Source organism: Schistocerca nitens, chromosome 2, assembly GCF_023898315.1.
Source record: "Schistocerca nitens isolate TAMUIC-IGC-003100 chromosome 2, iqSchNite1.1, whole genome shotgun sequence".
NCBI classification, from domain to species: domain Eukaryota; kingdom Metazoa; phylum Arthropoda; class Insecta; order Orthoptera; family Acrididae; genus Schistocerca; species Schistocerca nitens.
In genome coordinates this window covers 258,204,800-258,225,067 of record NC_064615.1, presented here as the reverse complement: position 1 = coordinate 258,225,067, position 20,268 = coordinate 258,204,800, and the positions used below count along the sequence as shown (strand labels likewise).

The 20,268-nt window shown below is 37.0% G+C and overlaps 1 protein-coding gene across 2 annotated transcripts in view; it reads left to right on the top strand.

The window, feature by feature from the left end:
* The window catches only part of LOC126234343 (esterase E4-like), an 80,841-nt gene that overhangs the window by 39,354 nt on the left and 21,219 nt on the right, over positions 1-20,268 (top strand). For both annotated transcript variants that reach the window (XM_049943029.1, XM_049943028.1), the window contains 7 exons: positions 7,280-7,442; positions 12,077-12,262; positions 17,419-17,609; positions 17,727-17,901; positions 18,028-18,206; positions 18,299-18,446; positions 18,738-18,873. In XM_049943029.1, coding sequence (XP_049798986.1) covers positions 7,280-7,442; positions 12,077-12,262; positions 17,419-17,609; positions 17,727-17,901; positions 18,028-18,206; positions 18,299-18,446; positions 18,738-18,873 — 1,178 coding nt within the window. The remainder of the gene's footprint in view (positions 1-7,279; positions 7,443-12,076; positions 12,263-17,418; positions 17,610-17,726; positions 17,902-18,027; positions 18,207-18,298; positions 18,447-18,737; positions 18,874-20,268) is intronic.

Below are 20,268 nucleotides of genomic sequence, written 5' to 3'. Positions count from 1 at the left end.
CGGATGTTCAGTGCTGCACCATGGATTTGTTTGTATGTGATGCTTTTGCAGGAGAAGTAATTGTGGGTGAGAATATAGCTGATCATGGTGACCAGGAAGGAGACTTTAGGTTGAAAATCAATCAGGTGTTGGGAAAGGTTTTGTCCAGTAGTAGAAAAGCCATGGGCATTGGTAATGTTACCCTTTGGCCAGTGTTAGGTGGCTATCGAGAATTGCAGGATGTCCACCTGCCTCCATATTAGGACTGACAAAAGGAGACGAAAGCTAAGTTTAATGTATTACTGCCCCCTTATCATATTTCTGGTACCATTACTTGTTTTTGTGCTTACATGAAAGCAATGGTGACACAGGCAGAAACATAGGCAGCACTTCCAACTAGTGCCTGCTTTCTTTGCTTCACATCACTAAAATGAGTCAACTTCTTGTCACCAAACTGTAGTGTTGAGGGAAGCAACATCAACAGTGATGAGCAGGGCACAGGGGGTAAAGAAACTGGTACTGTTGAGTATTGTCAGAGGAAAACCTCAAAATGTGCAGTTACAAACAAATAAAATGACTTACTGGTATGACAAATAAAGACTGATAAATTTTTTAGTTATCTAGACAAATAACAAATTGAGGTGCCACCAGCATGTGGATAAGATAAAAGTAAGATAAACTTCAGTATTCAGGCCCTAGATGGACCATTCAGACCTGACCAACTGCCATGTCATCCTTTGCCAATGGCGTCACTGAATGCAGTATGGAAGGGCACATAATCAGCACACAACTCTCCCAGTCAGTCAGGTTTCTTGACCTTTTAGGCACTACTGATCAGTCAAGTAGCTCCTCACTTGACCTCTACTGGCAATTAAAAACCAGGTCCTCGACATGACAATCACCCACCCCGGCTGCTCAGCTATGGAGGCAGACAACATATGATGGATAAATTAATAAAAAAAACCAAATTCTATCTGATTTGCATTGAGAAATCTCTCTTATTACGTTGACCTGTATGCATGATTGTTGGCAAAATTTCATTCAGTACTGTCCTAAGTCATAATATTGTGTACTAATGTAGCTAAGCTCAAAAAAAGTATTTTGTACAGTAAGAAATTATCTACATCTACATCTATACCTGCAAACCACCATGAGGTATATGGCAGAGGGTACATCCCATTGTACCAGTTGTTATGGTTTCTTCCTGTTCCATTCAGTATGGAGTGCAGGAAGAATTATCATTTGAATGCCTCTGTGTATGCAGTAATTATTCTAATCTTATCCTCAAGGTTCCTGTGTGAGCAATACATAGGGGGTTGTAGTATTCACTAGAGTAATCATTTAAAGATGGTACTTGAAACTTTGTCAATAGACTTTTGTGGGATATTTTACGTCCATCTTCAAGAGTTTGCCATTTCAATTCCTTCAGTATCTCTGTGACTCTCTCCCATGGATTAAACAAACCTGTGACCATTCATGCTGCCCTTCTCTGCATATGTTCAATATCCCCTGTTAGACCTATCTAGCACCTGTCCCACTACAAAGTATTACACCCAGTGAGTCATTGATATTATAGTCATAGGATACTACTTTTGTTTTGTTTTGTGAAGTGCACAATTTTACATTTCTGAACATTCAGAGCAAGTTGCCAATCTCTCCACCCTGTTGAAATCTTATCAAGATTGGATTGAATATTTATGCAGTTTCCATCAGAAAGAACTTCATTATAGATAACTGCATCATCTGCAAAAGGCCTGAGTTTACTATTAATATTATCTGCAAGGTCATTAATATACAACATGAACAGCAAGGGTTCCAACACACTTCCCTCGGGCACACACAAAGTTACTTCTACATCTGACAATGACTCTACATCCAGGGGAACTTGCTGTGTCCTCACTACCACAAAGTCCACAATCCAGTCACAAATTTCACTCGAGTACTGTAACAGGGAGAGGAAACATCATATTTACAGCACTCGTGTCCTATCAGATCCAAAACAAAAAGCATCTCACACAGGTGTGTTAGACTTTCATATAGAGTGAAACACATGGCTCTCAAAAAGAATTCAGAATAATCATCTTGAAGTTGAAGCTCTTGTGTCTGTGTTTGCTTTAACAATAACATATGTTTTTGGGTGGGGTCTGCCTTTAGCAAAACATAATTTTGTTAGTTGTCTCAGACATGTGTTTTGCTATAGGCGGACCCCACCCAAAAACATAAGGAATTCAGAATATAAGTTACCCATTTAAAAATAATTTTTGAATTTACCTTCATTCTTGGCAGATATATCAATTTTTAGTGTACTGAATGTCCCCAAAGAATTCTTTCAAGATACCCATAATTTCCATACACAACATTGATGGGTGTGTTTTTTTTCCCCCAGTCAACATCACTACCAGCTGTTCAGCAAAAAGTTGTGCAAACATATTAACTGCGGTACAGATAACTTCACCAATCATCATTTTGAAAGTCACGTAAGCAGTGTTACCAGTTTCCACGTGTGGAAATTTCGACTTGCATGTAATGCTACTGACGGGGGTTGCATATGCAAGTAATTCATGCCTGTGACAAACCCAGCTTTACATCAGGTGCCAATAATCAATAATTATACCTGGAGATCACTTGAAAATACTGTGTGCTGATTGATACAGAACTTCACATGCTTACTGCTGTGCACTGACTGACATGGTATGTCCATTGTTTGAAGGCTCATCTCCAACTGACGTGGAGATAATAGTGACTAACATGAAATATCACATAGTGTTTCTACTTCTTGACTGCCAGCTTCAGACTGACTATGGCACTGTACACTATGATGCCTGTTTAAAGATGCCTGGAGGACAGATATTACAAAATGTTGAAATATAAAGTTATTACATTTCTGTACAGAATACATAAACTCATTAGCTCAGTACAGTGTTTCTACATGAAATATTTGCACTACTGTAACCAGCAGACTGTAAATTTTACACTAAATAATAAAGTTTTGAAAAATACAGCTGTAAGGATTGGGAGATTTTGTATATTCACTGTGGGCCTACATGTAGAAAACAAAAAAAGGAAAAAAATATGTTTATTTATGGAGTGTGATTATAGTGAGTGGAGCTATTCTGGTGTGCTGCATTTCAGTGCCTACCACATGCAGTATTCAGAGTGATGTATTGATTTGATAAAGGCAATAATACCTGAATTAGAAAGCAGTACAAATCACAAATTGTCATCAGAAAAATATAATGACCAAAAAGCATCTCCAAAGCAAAAAGTAAAGCAGCCATGTCAGTTACAAGGTACTAAATGGTGTTTGATGTGTAGCCTCATCCAACACTGGAGACTGAGCTGGAGGGAGACTGTCAGGCTGTTGCACTTGGGTACTTAACAACATTACTCAGAAATGAAATATGACTACCTGAGCCGATATATGCATTGCTCAAGGAGATCATGTGATATTGACTCTGATCTCAACACCTGCTTCATATAATACTAAGAATATTTTCTTGGTATGTGTTTTATACAGTAGACATTTTATATAATTTTATTTTTATGCAGTAGAAAAAGCAAAAATAATTTCCATCTAGAGTATGCATCCTTGTCTAGACTTCAGAATGAAGTTTCATGTTGTGGTTCAAAACTATTTGAATGCTTGAACACTCAAAACTAAATAAACAAACCACACTTTCTGTAAATAAGACAGTATTTTACTCATGAGAGGCGTAAGTTCCATGTAATATCTATGTTCATATTTAACAGTTTTTGACTTAACACGAATATAGACATCTAATAGTGTACTGTATAAAGCCATGTAGAAGCTTAGTGTGAAGTATTAAATAAAAAACATCGTAAGAGTGTAAGAGGAACAGCAGTGGCTTTTTTCAAAGCAATTGATTTTCATGTAATATTTATAGACTAATAAAATAGTTTAGAATTAACTGTCATAATCATAAGTAAGAACAGCATTTGTGTATGCTGCAACAGTGGTGTGCAATCAGTTCTTCATTCAATTCATGTGTAGTTTTACTCATCCCATAACCTTGAAGGCTCTCCTTTGTGGTGGGATTTATGAAAAATCGTGTGTGAGTGAGTGACTGTATACTTAAACAATGAAACAATGTGTGTGTGTGTGTGTGTATTTTGTCGATGTAGGCTATCTGCGACTCAGCATCTCCGCTATATGGTGAGTAGCAACTTACCTTCTCATAATATTGTGACTGTATACTTATAAACTTATACTTTAAATCTGTAATTTTGTTATTCTTTTTACATTCCTCTTCATGTCATTCTTGTGTACCAATTCTTAAAATTTCAATTCTGTTGTCTGTAAATTTCTTTTTTCTTTCTTCTTTGTTAGAATCCATACCACATTTTCATACTGTCTTGGTTTTGAAAATTTTGTCGTGATCTTTCTTCTTATTTCTTGTTTTACATTTCTGCAATGTGTGCCATCAACAAAATTGAATCATCCTATTTCAATTACAGAACCTACTCCTTCTAAGAACATACTGTGCATCTATCGAAGTTATGAGCATGGAATGCAAAGTAATTTCCCCATATTTGTAACATGAGGTTTTTGGTGGATATATTTCAACAAATGAATTGCAGATATAATTATTGTTAGATTGTGCTAATTAATTGGCAATGTTCACTTTTCCCCATAATCACCAGACAATTGAATATGCTTATGCCAACAGTGAACGAGTTTTCTGCAATGGTCATAGAAGATGGCCACATACATCTTATCCTCACCGATTCTACGGAGAAACTCCTCATTCCTTATCTTATCAGCTCCTAGTTTTCAACACACTTCTGTAGCTCAACATCTCAAGCAAATTGATTGTTTTTTGTTACGGTTTTCCCACAGTGAATGATTCACTACCATACAATGCTGTGCTCCAAACGTACACTCTCAGAAATTTCTTCCTCGAATTAAGGCCTATGTTTGACACTGGTAGCCGGCTGGTGTGGCCAAGCGGTTCTAGGCACTTCAGTCCGGAACCGCGCTGCTGCTACGGTCGCAGGTTCGAATCCTGTCTCAAGCATGGATGTGTATGATGTCCTTAGGTTAGTTAGGTTTAAGTAGTTCTAAGTCTATGGGACTGATGACCTCAGATGTTAAGTCCCATAGTGCTCAGATCCATTTGAACCATTTGAGGATCATGCTCCTACTCACAAAGTAGTGTTATCAGGATTTGTAGTGCACATTTTTGTAACATGTTCCCCATTCATTGCTTTATGATAGTCTGCAACTTTCATCTATTGCTATGAATAAAGAAATTTGAATTGCTTGAAGAGGCATAAATGGTTATTTTGGAGAATTTCCAGATTTGCAGCTCAGTAGTGGAATCTACTTCCTGCAAAAATGCTTTACAGACTACATTGGTCTAAAAGTAGAGGTGTTGAAAAACAAGTAACTTTTGATCTAGATAACACTGATGTATACTGCCAAACTGAGAATCTTTCAACTTACGATAATCTAAAACTTAAAAGTATTGTGGATGTACTGAACCCTTGCAATACATTTAAATAATTTTCCTTATTAACATATTTCATTCCAGAAATGACTATTTATAAATGTCTGCACAAGCTATTTTTCATTTGTATGAGCTCTAGTATGACCCCCAAATGATCACTATTGACTTTTTTAAATGCTTTCATATAATGTATACATTAATTCAAATACTAGTTACCTGGAATCTGAGTAGTATGAAAAATAATATGCAGAATTCAATGTCTGGTACAAGACATGCAAATAGTCATGGAGAAGATAGTACTTTCAAATATTATGTGAATGGCATGAGATCACTAATGAAGTTCACAGTGGTGTGCTAGGCGTTATTCACCATGCTTCACAAGCCAGACAGTTACATTACTGCCATTTGGTTTTCTTCTTAGAATGATAAGATTAATTTTGTTACTTACTAATGGCTTTCGTCTTAGAATGATAAGATTAATTTTGTTATTTGCTGGTTCTGAACTCTGCATTATAGCAGTTTTATCTAGTACACAGTTACAAAGTAAAGCAGGTAAACTGTTTCACTGTCTTACACCAGTTTCTATTTCAATGGTTGATATGTTTCTCCCATAGATTTTACTGTAGCTGTTGAGTTTCACAGAAACTGATCCACATCTTTACAATACTACTTCTCCCGTTTTCCTTACTGTCTCTCCGTTTCTTACTCTGATTTTGCTCATTGTTTCAGATCTCAGTAAATGTTTTCAGCTAGAACAGTCAAAGAAATGCTGTTTGTGTTCATTTACATTTTTAAAATAGACATTGAGTTTGGTTTAGTGGTCAGAGATCAAATTCTTATGTATTCTCTTTGGATATGAGAAGTACCTGTGTTGAGAATTGGCATTAATAAAAACTGAATATTTAAATGTCGCTGTTTTAGTTCATCTTATTTATGTTATGAGCAGTTCTACTTGAAACTTCCTGGAAGATTAAAACTGTGTGCTTGGCTGTGAGTTAACCATGGCACTGTATCTCTTGTGGACATAGCATGCAAAAGACAAGATACTGAGTTAAAGTCCCAGTTCCAGCACATATTTAATCTGTCAGCAAATTTCCATAACAGCATACTCCCCTACAGAACAAAGGACTCATTCTCAAAACTTTTACTCATTAACACTGTGTTCATATTAGTTTTGAATACTTCTTTGAGTAACTGCCTGACAAGGTGGATTAAACTTTTGCTAGCAGCATGGCAATTAACAAAGCTCATTGTAAATGGGCATTTACAGTAGTCACACAGCATGACTTGTATCCTTCACAGTTACCCTGTACTCTCTTATTTATTTATTTTATTAGGGCTAGTAAATCATTGTTAATAACTTGTTTGTACATATGATATAGAACCAGTCAGGGGTAACATAATTAATGTATTATTACAGTAGTTGTTTGGTGACACTACATGATTAGCACAATCAAGTATATAATAATATACAGTCATGTACTACACTGTTTGTACATATATGGCACTCCTTTAACTACCATACCAGCAGTAGCAGATAACAGCAGCTACAAAGCAGTAAGCAGATTTCTCTTTACAATGTATTACCTTTCAGTTTAATGACTTCTTCCAGATACCAGAAGGTTATGCTTCATGTGTCATATGCAGAACAGGATGAATGAATAAATGAATATAAGACGAATAGACAAATCATTCTTAATTCAAAACAAAATATAAAAGTGTGATTATACTCCAAAGCTGGAACAACAATGACAATGCACATGAAACTGACATATTCAATTTTCAGATCATTGAAATATTTAGAAATACATGCTAAATGACTTCTTTTTCAGCTGCCTCAAAAAGGGCACAAACATCCAAACAGGCCTGTTCTGTTCTTTATTCATCCTGGTGGATGGTACCAGTTTACTGCCATTAGCAGTTTCCTTGGACCACAATACTTTATGGATCAGGATATTGTGCTAGTTACAGCAAATTATAGACTTGGTGCTTTAGGTAAGTTTCTTTTATAACTGAAACATACTGTAGCACAATAAGTTAATGAACAAACTCTGGGTAAGAAACAAAGAGTAATAATATGGTAGAGAATAAGATCTACATCATGACATTTTACAAGGGTCACTCCAAAAGAAATGCACACTATTTTAAAATCCATCTTTTATTCTACATTTTTGAAAGTTGTACAGTGTGTAGATACATCCTTTAGGAACAATATTTTCATTTCTCCACATAATTTCCATCCCTCTCAACTGCCTTACGCCATCTTGGAACCAGCGCACAGTAAAATTCTGGATCAACCTGTTGGAGCCACTGTTTGGCAGTGTGCACAAGGGAGTCATCATCATCAAACCTTGCTCCACAAAGAGAGTCTGTCAGTTTCCCAAAGAGATAATAGTCACATGGAACCAGGTCAGGACTGTAAGGCGGGTGTTTCAGTGTTGCCCATCTGGGTTTTGTGATCGCTTCCATGGTTTTTTGACTGACATGTGGCCATGCACTGTCGTGCAACAGCAAAACATCCTGCTTTTGCCGATGTGGTTAAACACGACTCATACGAGCTTGAAGTTTCTTCAGTGTCGTCACATATGCATCAGAATTTATGGTGGTTCCACTTGGCATGATGTCCACAAGCAAGAGTCCTTCGGAATCGAAAAACACTGTAGCCATATGCCACTCCATTGATTGCCTTTTCATCTCTGGTGAAAAATGATGGTGCCATGTTTCATCACCTGTCACAATTCTTCCAAGAAATTCATCTCCACCATTCTCGTACTGTTCCAAAAGTTCCCTGCATACCGTTTTTCTTGTTTCTTTGTGAGCCACTGTCAACATCCTGGGAACCCACCTGGTACAAACCTTTTTTAACGCCAACACTTTCAGTATTCTGCAAACACTTCCTTCCCCTATCCCAATGTAGCATGACAATTTGTTTACTGTGATGTGTCTGTCAGCAGTCACCAATTTGTTAACTGTCTGCAGATTGTCTGGAGTGTGTGCAGTACAAGGCCTGCTGCTGTGAGAACAATCCTCAATATTGCCATGCCCGCTTTCATCACGTAATCTGCTTGCCCGCCGACTAACTGTACTGCGATTGACAGCAGCATCTCCCTATGCCTTTTTCAACTTCTTGTGGATGTTTCCCACTGTCTCGTTTTCACAGCACAGGAATTCTATGACAGCACATTGCTTCTGTGATGGCGCCACTCACAGGAACAGGTTGAACTAAATTTGAAAACAAGCGGGAAGGTTGTATCTACACACTGTAAAACTTTCACACATGGAGAATGAAAACTGTATTTTTACAAAAATAGTGTGCATTTCTTTTGGAGTGACCCTCGTAGTATGCATAGCAACTCTAGAATAGTTGCTCAATTCCATTTGTTCTCATTTGATCAAATTACTCCATCATGACCTTTACTTGAAACATAGTAATGTTGAATTACTGTGCAGTACTCATCTTCAGGAGACAACAAGTTTAGTTGTGCCAACAGATAAGAGGTGTGGCTAGAAAAAAACCGGACTAGTACTGGTGAAACAATAAAACGAATGCAATAAGGCTGAAAGTCGCGTGGCCTGTCACGTGACTCTCGCTCCGCCTACTGCTCGAGTTTCATCTGCCTCCTGCACTCAGTTTGCTCGTGGCGTCTGTTTTAAGTAGTTGACGTTTTGTCTGTGCATCGGAAAATGTTGAGTGTACAGAAAGAACAGCACGTTAACATCAAATTTTGTTTCAAACTAGGAAAATCTGCAAGTGAAACGTTTGTAATGTTACAACAAGTGTACAGCGATGATTGTTTATCGCGAACACAAGTGTTTGAGTGGTTTAAACGATTTAAAGATGGCCGCGAAGACACCAGTGATGACACTCGCACTGGCAGACCATTGTCAGCAAAAACTGATGCAAACATTGAAAAAATCGGTAAACTTGTTCGACAAGATCGCCGTTTAACAATCAGAGCAGTGTCTGAGTTAACAGGAGTTGACAAGGAAAGTGTCGAACAAGTTTACCGATTTTTTCAATGTTTGCATCAGTTTTTGCTGACAATGGTCTGCCAGTGCGAGTGTCATCACTGGTGTCTTCGCGGCCATCTTTAAATCGTTTAAACCACTCAAACACTTGTGTTCGCGATAAACAATCATCGCCGTACACTTGTTGTAACATTACAAACGTTTCACTTGCAGATTTTCCTAGTTTGAAACAAAATTTGATGTTAACACGCTGTTCTTTCTGTACACTCAACATTTTCCGACGCACAGACAAAACGTCAACTACTTAAAACAGACGCCACGGGCAGACTGAGTGCAGGAGGCAGATGAAACTCGAGCAGTAGGCGGAGCGAGAGTCATGTGACAGGCCACACGACTTTCAGCCTTATTGCATTCGTTTTATTGTTTCACCAGTACTAGTCCGGTTTTTTTCTAGCCACACCTCATACATATGCATGTAAAAGTGATGAGACTATCATATCTTCGGCTACTATTAGTTCCTCTTCGGTAGGAGAGAGGGATAGATTGGGGAATGTTAATGAGGGAGGGCAGATCAGTCAAATGCCATGTTGAGAGGGACCCATGAGCAGTTAAGATAAGGGCAAAAACAAAGACACATTTGTGTCAAGAAAAGTATTCACATATTCATGGATCCCATTTCCAACTGCTTGACTAGTCAGTATTCTGCTGGACACCAACAGGGCAAGTCAGAATCCAGAGATAAGAGGAAGCTGAAATAGCAGCTCACCAGGGGCACAATGCAGAAAAATATGCAGTGTCCTATGAGTTGTTTCTTTACTGTTTTGTCAGAGGGTTGTAACACATTGAGATGAAGAGTGGCTTTAAGTGGTGTAAATTAAGCTACAGTCACAGAGACAGGCTGGAGTGACATTGAACTACCTCTGTGTAGCTCATTGTCATCTTACCAGGGATTTCTACTCCAGGTGAGAGAATCCACCTGGAGTTTTCAATACACCACATTTTAACTGAGTATATATTATATTTCAGTGAGAGGGCTGCAGTAATTTTAATTCATGATGGATTGAGTGTAGTATACATTTTAAAACTTTGTGAGTTGTCTACACTCCAACATAACTCTTAGGTTGGAGGTCTTAGTGTGTTGTGGAGCATTCAATTTTATTGAGTTGTATTCTTTGATGAGGTTCAAACATGTATACAGTGAATCTAATTACATACTCCATTTAAAGATGTTTGCACGTCCTTGGTTGAATTTTCACAAAACTTTGGCATATGATTACTGACATAAATTCACGCACTCATGAGAACTACAACTGCAGTGGTTTGGTGGTTGCAGCCACCAGAGTATATTCTTAACAATAAAAACCTTTACGAGTGTTATTGTCAGTCATATGTTAACTGAATTTTAAGTACAGAGACTGATTACAGAGTTATTGAAATGCACCAATGCAAACTTAATAAAATATAAACACACATTTTTCTGGCCATAATTAAGTATGTACAAAATATCAGCTTCAATTTCACAATGCACGTGTTTCTAACAATCATAAATTAACAGATTTTAATGGAACATATAATTATTTTCACCAGATTGTTACTAATATTTGTATCATAACTTTACACCATACGGAGCCATGTCACATTTTTGTGTCTATTTGGACCTAGGAAAATACTAGGAATGTAACAGCATGTATGGAAAAAATCGTATGTTTTACATAATTAAGTAAAAGTTAGGTTGATTATGCATGCAAGTAACATTGTGATTAGTAATCAGCTTTAGTGAAAAATAAAAGTTGTAGTAGTACTCATTTGTGTACACAGTAAACGGTTAATATGATTACTAAAGTTGTGTATTGCATTCTTTAGTAGTACATCTTGATCTGTTACATTAACAGGTTTTAACATATATCCTTGTATAAAGTCTGACAATTTTATCAAAAATCAATAATACAATAAAGATGAAACAGTTGTAGTTCAGGACATCTGTCAAATAACATAGGCTGATACAAAGTTTTTAAGTAAAAACCCACCATTTATTCTGCACATAAAATTAGTTTGTGACTGATAGATCAGCCTAAGTACTCAGTACTCACACAACAGTTGTACAATAATAAACTGCGTGTAGAAGTTCAAGTAACACGTTCCTCTGATGATGCTGAAAGTTTTGTGAACATATGTGATCAATTCACAACTCATCCAGCACATGCACCTCTCTCAGCAACTCTCAGACACACATTGTCACATCCTGCATACAGGTATCTGAGCATCTGAGCAGCCCCTTCATTTCTCCCTGGAAAACCCACCCTTTCCAACCACAAAGCTTATAGCTTGTAATGTCACAACACTGAACAGCTAAACTATAAAATGTAGTCCTGATCTTTGGTTTTCAGGATTTTGAGCTATTTTTCCCTCCTTCCAGAATATAAAAGTTTTATCTTTTCCTATTTCCAATCAGCTCCTTTGTCATAGTGGAAGAACACTCAAAAAAGCCAAACATAAAAAATTCAGCCTTTGTTATTTTAAATATGTGTGTCTAATAGAAACAGCTCTTCTTTTTCAGGTACAGATAACATTAATTTTAAAATTCATATTAATTTTATATTTTGATATTTGTGTTATGTGTTTTCATTAATTTTTCTTGGATTTCATTCATATTTTTGTAGGCCTTATAAGCACTGGTGATGGTGTTTTGGAGGGGAATTATGCAATGAAGGATCAAGTAGCAGTATTGCGCTGGATAAATAAAAATATTCATTCATTCGGTGGAAATCCTTCAAGTGTAACAATTGGAGGCTACAGTGTTGGAGGAGCTAGCGTATTTCTGCATATGTTATCACCCATGACAAAAGGTTTGTATGTTATATACTAGAATGAAAATTATCTTCCATAAAGGTGTAACTTATAGATCTCAAACACAAGAACATTCTCCTGTAATATTACAGACTATAAGGAGTGTAGTATGTTTGCTACTCCATGCTCTCTGTTCGTTATATTACTAATACTAATCATTTACTTTACTAATCTCTTGTCTTCTCCAGTATCCTCCATTTTCATCAGCATACAAACTGCATTCCTTTTCCAGCTGCATGTTTTTCTTCTTACAATAGTACCTTTATGACAACTGATTAGTTATTTAAACATAGTAGAAGCAGATATGTTATCTGCATACCAATGTAAATAGTAGCAGCTCTGTAAGAAAGATGAAAATAATTACAGCTGAAAGTAGCTAATAATCTCGGCACAGAAGATAAACAGCCACAGAGGACAAAAGAAAAGCTTACACTAAGTTAGGATGTTTTTGAGCCAGATAACAGCACAGTGATTGCTAAGGTGATACAAAAAGAGAAGCAATAAAAATGTCAATTATGAGAACAATATTGATACCAAACAAATTCTTTAAGCAACCACAATGATTTACAACTTCAGCTACCTATTTTTAGTGATGTTGGTGCTCTTGGTGCTTTTGATGCATATGACAGCATAGGTATTTAATATTCATATATGTATATTAATAAAAATGTAGGCCTACAACATGTAAATTAAACAATAAAATATTAGAAAATAATGATAAAATAAATTACAGTGTTAACAAAAGGAGATACTCTTAAGAATAGTACAAAATTTTTCAAAGATTAAAAATATTTTACACACATTTGCGTAGAACCACGAAAAGAAATGGACCAAATATTCCTATCTTTGTATACAGCAATTGAAGTGCACAAATATCTGTAACTAGTTGCATTGTTCATACTCCTACTTATTTAGAAAAAGACTGAAAAATACGACACTATAAGGAATACAGTTCTGAAAAGCAGCATGTGACCACCAAACTGTACACACAAAACTCAGCATGTGTGTTGTGTTAATTTTAAGTGAATCTATATGATGACAGAAGTATAGTTCTCCAAAATGTATAATGTACAGACAAATAAAGTGTGTGGTCACAGATGTGCATTTCAGTTGATATTCACAGCAGCTGTGGACGGCTTTCTCATCATTTAACTAGACACTTACATTCTCTGTCAGATTATGGTGTGCTGATTTAAGTAAACTACATACATCACTTTTTGTTGGGAATTCATATGTCAAAAGATGGTGCCCCATTCAAGAGTTGTTGTAAAAATACTTACTTCTGCATGAGTAACTCAGAAGAAGTTAATACTACAGGGTCACTGGCTTCACCAAACACAGTTTGTAATACATGGCATGTAACCACTAATTATCCTACTAATACATGACCCTTAAGTATTTTTAGTATTCTTTTTCCTTTTTAGTATTCTTTTTGTTTGTGCCTGTCTGTGACTCAATGCTTTATCTATGTCGTTAATAGCATTCTATCCTTTCCATAATGTTGTTATTCCATTCTCGATTTCCCATTGTGTGATTAAGGCATGATCAATATTATGAAAAGGAATATTGCTACTCACCATATAGCAGAGGTGCAGAGTCGCAGATAGGCACAACAAAAAGACTGTCACAAGTAAGTGTCCAGCCAACAAGGCCTCCCAGAGTATGCCCTTTTCAGACCCTTTGCCCACTGCATCCACTCAGTCATTTCTTTAAACTTCCAATGCCCTGACTTTTGTGGACAGAGAAACAGATATCACATGATTACAAAGAGATTCAACAATCTGAAGCAAATGCATTCTGTGTGTGCTCCATCACTTGCAACTAAGAAACTTCAAGATAATCACTATTTTCTGGAAACTTGACAATTATTGTGTGTATCAGCTTAGAATCAAATGTGAAACTCAGAAACTTGGACTGTCAAGGTATGTAATATATTGAGGTGACAAAAGTTGTGGGATAGCAACATGCCCATAAACAGATAGCAGCAGTATCAGTATTATGAGAAGGAAAGTTTCTACTCAGCATATAGTGGAGATACAGAGTCACAGATAGGCAAAACAAAAAGACTATCAAAATTAAAGCTTTCGGCCATTAAGCCCTTCATCAACAATAGAAGACACACTCATGCAAATGCAACTCGCACTCATGACTGCAGTCTCAGGCAACTGAAACGACACTGTGAGCAACAGCACCAGTGCATGATGGGAGTAGTGACTGGGTGGGGGTATGGAGGAGGTGGGGGAGGGATATTATATTATGGTGGAGGTGGCGGACAGTGTAGTGCTGCAGGTTAGACAGAGGGCAGGTGAGAGATGGTGATTGGGGGGGGGGGGGGGGGAGGTAGTGGCAATGGAGAGAAATAAAATAAAAAGACAGTGTGCAATGCTGGAATGATGGCTGTTTAGTGCTGGAATGCAAACAGGAAACAGGCTGTATGGGTGAAGACAGTGACTAACAAAGGTTGAGGCCAGGAGGGTTATGGGAACGTAGGATGTATTGCAGGGAAATTTCCCACCTGCGCAGTTCAGAAAAGCTGGTGTTGGTGGGAAGGATCCATATGGCACAGGCTGTGAAGCAGACACTGAAATGAAAGATATGGCAGCATGTTCAGCAACAGGGTGGTCCATTTGTTTCTTGGCCAGACTGTGTTGATGGCCATTTATGCGGACAGACAGCTTGTTGGTTGCTATGCCTGCATATAATGCAGCACAGTAGTTGCAGCTTAGCTTGCAGATCACATGAGTGGTTTCACAGGTAGCTCTGCATCTGATGGGATAGGTGATGTTAGTGACTGAACGGGAGTAGGTGGTGGTGGGAGGACGTGTGGGACAGGTCTTGGATCTAGGTCTATTACAGGGGTATGAGCCTTGAGGTAAAGGCTTGGGAGCAGGGGTTGTGTAAGGATGGAGGAGTATATTCTGTAGGTTTGGTGGATGGTGGAATACCATTGTGGGAGGGGTGGGAAGGATAGTGGGCAGGACATCTCTCATTTCAGGGCGCGATGAGAGGTAATCAAAACCCTGGCGAGGATGTAATACATTTGCTCCAGTTCTGGGTGGTACTGAGTTACGAGGGAATGCTCCTCTGTAGCCGGACAGTGGGACTTTGGGAGGTGGTGGGAAACTGGAAGAATAAAGCATAGGAGATTTGTTATTGTACAAGAATGAGAGGATAATTACAGTCAATGAAGGTTGCAGTGAGATCCTCAGTATATTTCGAGAGGGACTGCTTGTCATTGCAGATGTGATGACCATGGTTAGCTAGCCTGTACAGAGGGACTTCTTGGTATGGAACGAGTGGCAGCTGTCAAAGTGGAGGTATTGTTGGTGGTTAGCAGGTTTGATTTGGACAGAGGTACTGATGTAGCCATCTTTGAGGTGGAGGCCAACATCTAGGATGGTGGTATGTTCAACAACTGTCTTTGTTAGGACAGTGCAGTGAAATTTGTCATTAATGGGCGATGGCTCTTGGCTCGTGACCACATCGGTTGGACCCTAGACAATTGAAAAACTGGCATGGTCAGATGAGTCCCAATTTCAGTTGGTAAGAGCTAATGTTAGGGATTGTGTGTGGTGCAGATCCCACAAAATCATGGACCCAGGTTGTCAACAAGCCACTGTACAATTTGGTGGTGTTTCCATAATGGTATTGGCTATGTTTATGTAGAATGGACTGGATCCTCTGGTCCAGCTGAATTGATCATTGAGCGGAAATGGTTATGTTTGGCAACTTGGTGACCATTTGCAGCCATTCATGGACTTCATGTTCCCAAACGACAACAGAATTGTTATGGATAACAGTGTGCTTTATCACCAGCCCATAATTGGTCATGATTGATTTGAAAAACATTGTTGACAGTTTGAGCAAATGATTTTGCTACCCGTCAGACATTTATGTGACATAACCAAGAGGTCAGTTCATGCACAAATCCTGCTATAGCAGTACTTTCACAATTATGGACGACTATAGAGGCAGCATGGCTCAATATTCCTGCAGGGGATGTCCAACGACTTGTTGAATCCATGCCACATTGAGCTGCTGTTCTGTGCCAGGCAAAAGGAGGTCCAACACAATATTAGGAGGTGTCCTCGGACTTTATCGCCACAGTGTACAGATGAATTAAAAATATGATGGGGTTAGTTAATATCCTTGCAGAGCACCACAACATACATTAACGATTTCTGGCATGATTTCACTGTGAAATGTGCCACAGACAGTGCTGAATCCAGTTTTCACATGGAGAAGGTGGATTTGCAAATTACATGACTGGTGGAACTGAAGACTCAATTTGCAATCAAACTGATATTTGTGCTATTCTGCAAGGCTCCATTCTAGGTGGTAATTCAAGCAAAATGTTATATTATTGTCCAGACAATATCTCCACAGTTTGTCAGCTTGTGAAGAACTTTGATTAGCTGTATTAACCCATCACAACATGATACTGAGGTGGGTAAGAATCTGTTCTCTAGCAGGTTTACCATGCTACATCATGAAATGCCTATGTGCAGAATGAATCTAAAGCATTCACTCTGAGTAATTTCATTTACATCAGTCAGGTGCACATTCTTATTAATCTGAGAAGAAAGATCATTTGCTGCCCTGAGGAGGGCCACATTATGCAAGATTCACATATACTCATGTATCTTGTTAGAGATGTATCAATGCAGTCATTGTAATGAGTGATTAAATTCACATAATTGCTATTTTTCTTCCACATATGTAACATAAAGTAATCCCGAAAACAAACTTTTTATTTTGATAAATAAAACAGAAACAGTATTTGTTTTTTTATACGTTAATGACACTGTGAGATGTAATATGAAGGGAAAGAAGGAAGAGAGCAATAAAGAAGGCTAAAAGCAGAGAGTAAGAGAAAGATAGGGGTAGGAGTGAATGCAGTTGATTCTGTTACTTTTAGATCAATAATGTGGCTCCTAGAATAATTGATACTCAATTTAATTGCATATCGTATGACAATACCTCATTATATAAGCAACCCTGAAAGATTTTCGTGTTTCAAAACTAACAAGAAAGAAAAAAACTCTTATAAAAGATACAATTTCTGCAATAGGAAGCACTGCAAAAAGAAATTAGAATTTTTTATGAATAGTTATAAAAATGTATTTGGTAAATCTCATTAAATCATTGTTTCCAGGTTTGTTCCATAGAGCAATTTCAATGAGTGCATCTATTGATACCAGGTGGGATATCGACCATGATCCAATAGCAATAGCAAGGAAACATGCCAGTTTACTTGGATGTCCTACTGCAACATCCCAACTGATTGCAGAATGTCTCCGTGCAAAACCAGCTAGAGACATTGCTGAATCAATTGGACTTTTAAGGGTTTGTGTTATTTCAGTGTCAAGGGTTTAGCAATACAAAAAAAAAGTTGCAATGAAGTCCTATTCCATTACCCATTTTATCAAGAGTGGTTATATTGACAAAAAAATTTTCAACTAGGAATGGGCTCGTGATCCAATTCTCAAATATTACCCAGTTATTGAGTCTGATCTACATGATGGGAGAGAGAGATATCTTACTGAAGAGCCTTATTTACAGCTGTTGCACAGAAATTTTACTCAGGTACCATGGCTAACAGGTTTCACTAAAGATGAATTTTCTTGGAGAGCATTGTGTAAGTATCAAAAATAAAAGAAAAAACATATGTTCTATGAGCTAAAGTAAAACTGATTAATAATAGTACTAGTGTAAAGGAATATTATTTATACTTAACTTGTTTTTAAACTTACACTATTTGTAGCTGTAACAATGAATGCAACTCTAGCCAATGACATGTATGAAAATTTTGAATTTGTTGCTCCAATTGCCTTCATGTATGAACGAGGAACAAATCAGTCACATCACATTAGCCAAGAGCTCAAAAAATTTTATCTTAAAAATCAACCAATTACCAACACTTCATTAGATGGGCTTGGAAAGGTAATATTGACTTCAATTTGCACAAACATACAATCAAATCATGTCAGAAAACTGTCATCCACATTTATTTTCATTTTTATTATTTCTTGCAGCTTTATGCAGATGCCATTATTTGCTTTGGTGAAGATCGGGCCGCTAAAATAATAGCAAAAATTAGTAGGTACCCAGTCTACTTCTATAAATTTTCATATCAGGGCAGGTATAGCTTCTTTTATATTCCAGGAACAACTACACCATATGGTAAGTTTTACATATTACAGTCTATTGTCTAACATCATACACTTATTTTTCTTTCTATTTCAGCAAACAAATTTTATTTATTCATCAATAGCCAAAATGTTATAAAATGCCTTAAAAATAAGACTCTATTTAGAAATAGCTTATAAAAATTTGTTGTCCTAAAAAACTGAAAAAAAAGAAAAAGAAAACGAAGATTGGCTAGTAAATGTAGTGAAATTAACCTGTTTCAAGAACTGGTTGTATTATACAGCCTAGCAGTTGTAAAAGTTAATTTTACATAATTTATTGCAGGTGTGGCACATCATGATGATCTCATGTACCTGTTTTATATATCTTCTCTTGGATTTCCATTTTTCCAAGATGGTGAACCAGAAACACGTGTCTCAGAAACACTTATTGCTATGTGGGCAAATTTTGTGAAAACTGGGTGAGTACTATTTTACTGCTGTTTGAAAATCTTACTACCAACATTTTGTTTTTCATCTAAAATCTCTTAAGGGTATAATTTTGAACATGATTTACATGTCTTGTCAAATATATTAATCATCATATGATGTACGAAGATGTGTTGCAGAGGTGATAATCTTTTGGAAATGCAGTGTAGACTTTACATAATTATTGAAGCAAATCATTAGATTTTGGGAGCAAAGATTCTTCTGCAACATTTATCACAGATTAACATGCTTTTGAATGCAGGAGGATGTACTCGAAGGTTGTCACGCACTTCAGCGGTAATGAGACACTTAGTCAGTGGCAGATTGGATTTCAAAAGGGCTCTATACTGAGGAAGCTGTTTACATCTTCACTGACTACATAATAAAATTTTAGATGACTGTGTATCATTGGTTGGACTAACTGTGATTCATTCACAATACTGCATTACACATTTTTTGTGGTGTACATGGGTCAATACATATGTGGTTGAGTTCCCATTCAAGAAGCAGGATACACAAACTTCCAATAGGAATATTGATATAAACAGTGATGCTATATCAACTTCATGGTGAGAAATTACAGTGGGCATCCCACAGGGTTTGATCTTGATTCGAAGTCTGTTCCTTGCTCTGTGTTAGTGATCTATCAGTTTATTTTAATGAAAGTGAAAAAATAGTCCTTTTTGCCAGTGATATGTCATTATTGTTAATCCAATCAAAGCTGCATCCACAGGGAAAATAGTAAGTTATTTGTTTGTGTATGTTATTAACTGATTTGCAGAAATGGACAAGATTTAAGTTTTGAAAAAAAACATAGCTCATCAGTTTTGTATTGTCATAAATAATCCACCTACTATAAATGTAGCTTACATCAAAAAATAATAAACAATGTGAAAGTTCAAAATTCACTGGTGTGAGTATTAATGAAAACCTAAATTAAGAACACCATTCCATATATGTGCTAAAACATTTAGGTTGTGCTACATCTGCCATGAAGCTAACTGTGAATTTTGAGGACATGCAGTCAGTAAGTGAACATAATTTTCGTATTCTCGTTCACTGACATTCAACAGTATAATATTCTGGGATCAGAAAAATATTCTGGGATTACTCCTCACTTATGCAAAATGTGTTCATTTTGTGAAAGATAGAAATTGTACTTTTTTTTATTTATAGTTGGTTATTACTTCTGAGCATATATGCCCCAGGATAACAAAGAAAAATGTGGGACTTTTTTCATCCAGAAAAATCAAGGAAAACCCAGGAATTTTTTAATACTTTTCACTTTTTAATTTTGTCTGGTAAGAACTGATGCTCTAAAAAAGAATTTTACTTTAGCACACTACTGCAGAATAATATTGCAGCAATAAAACATAAGCAAGAGAATA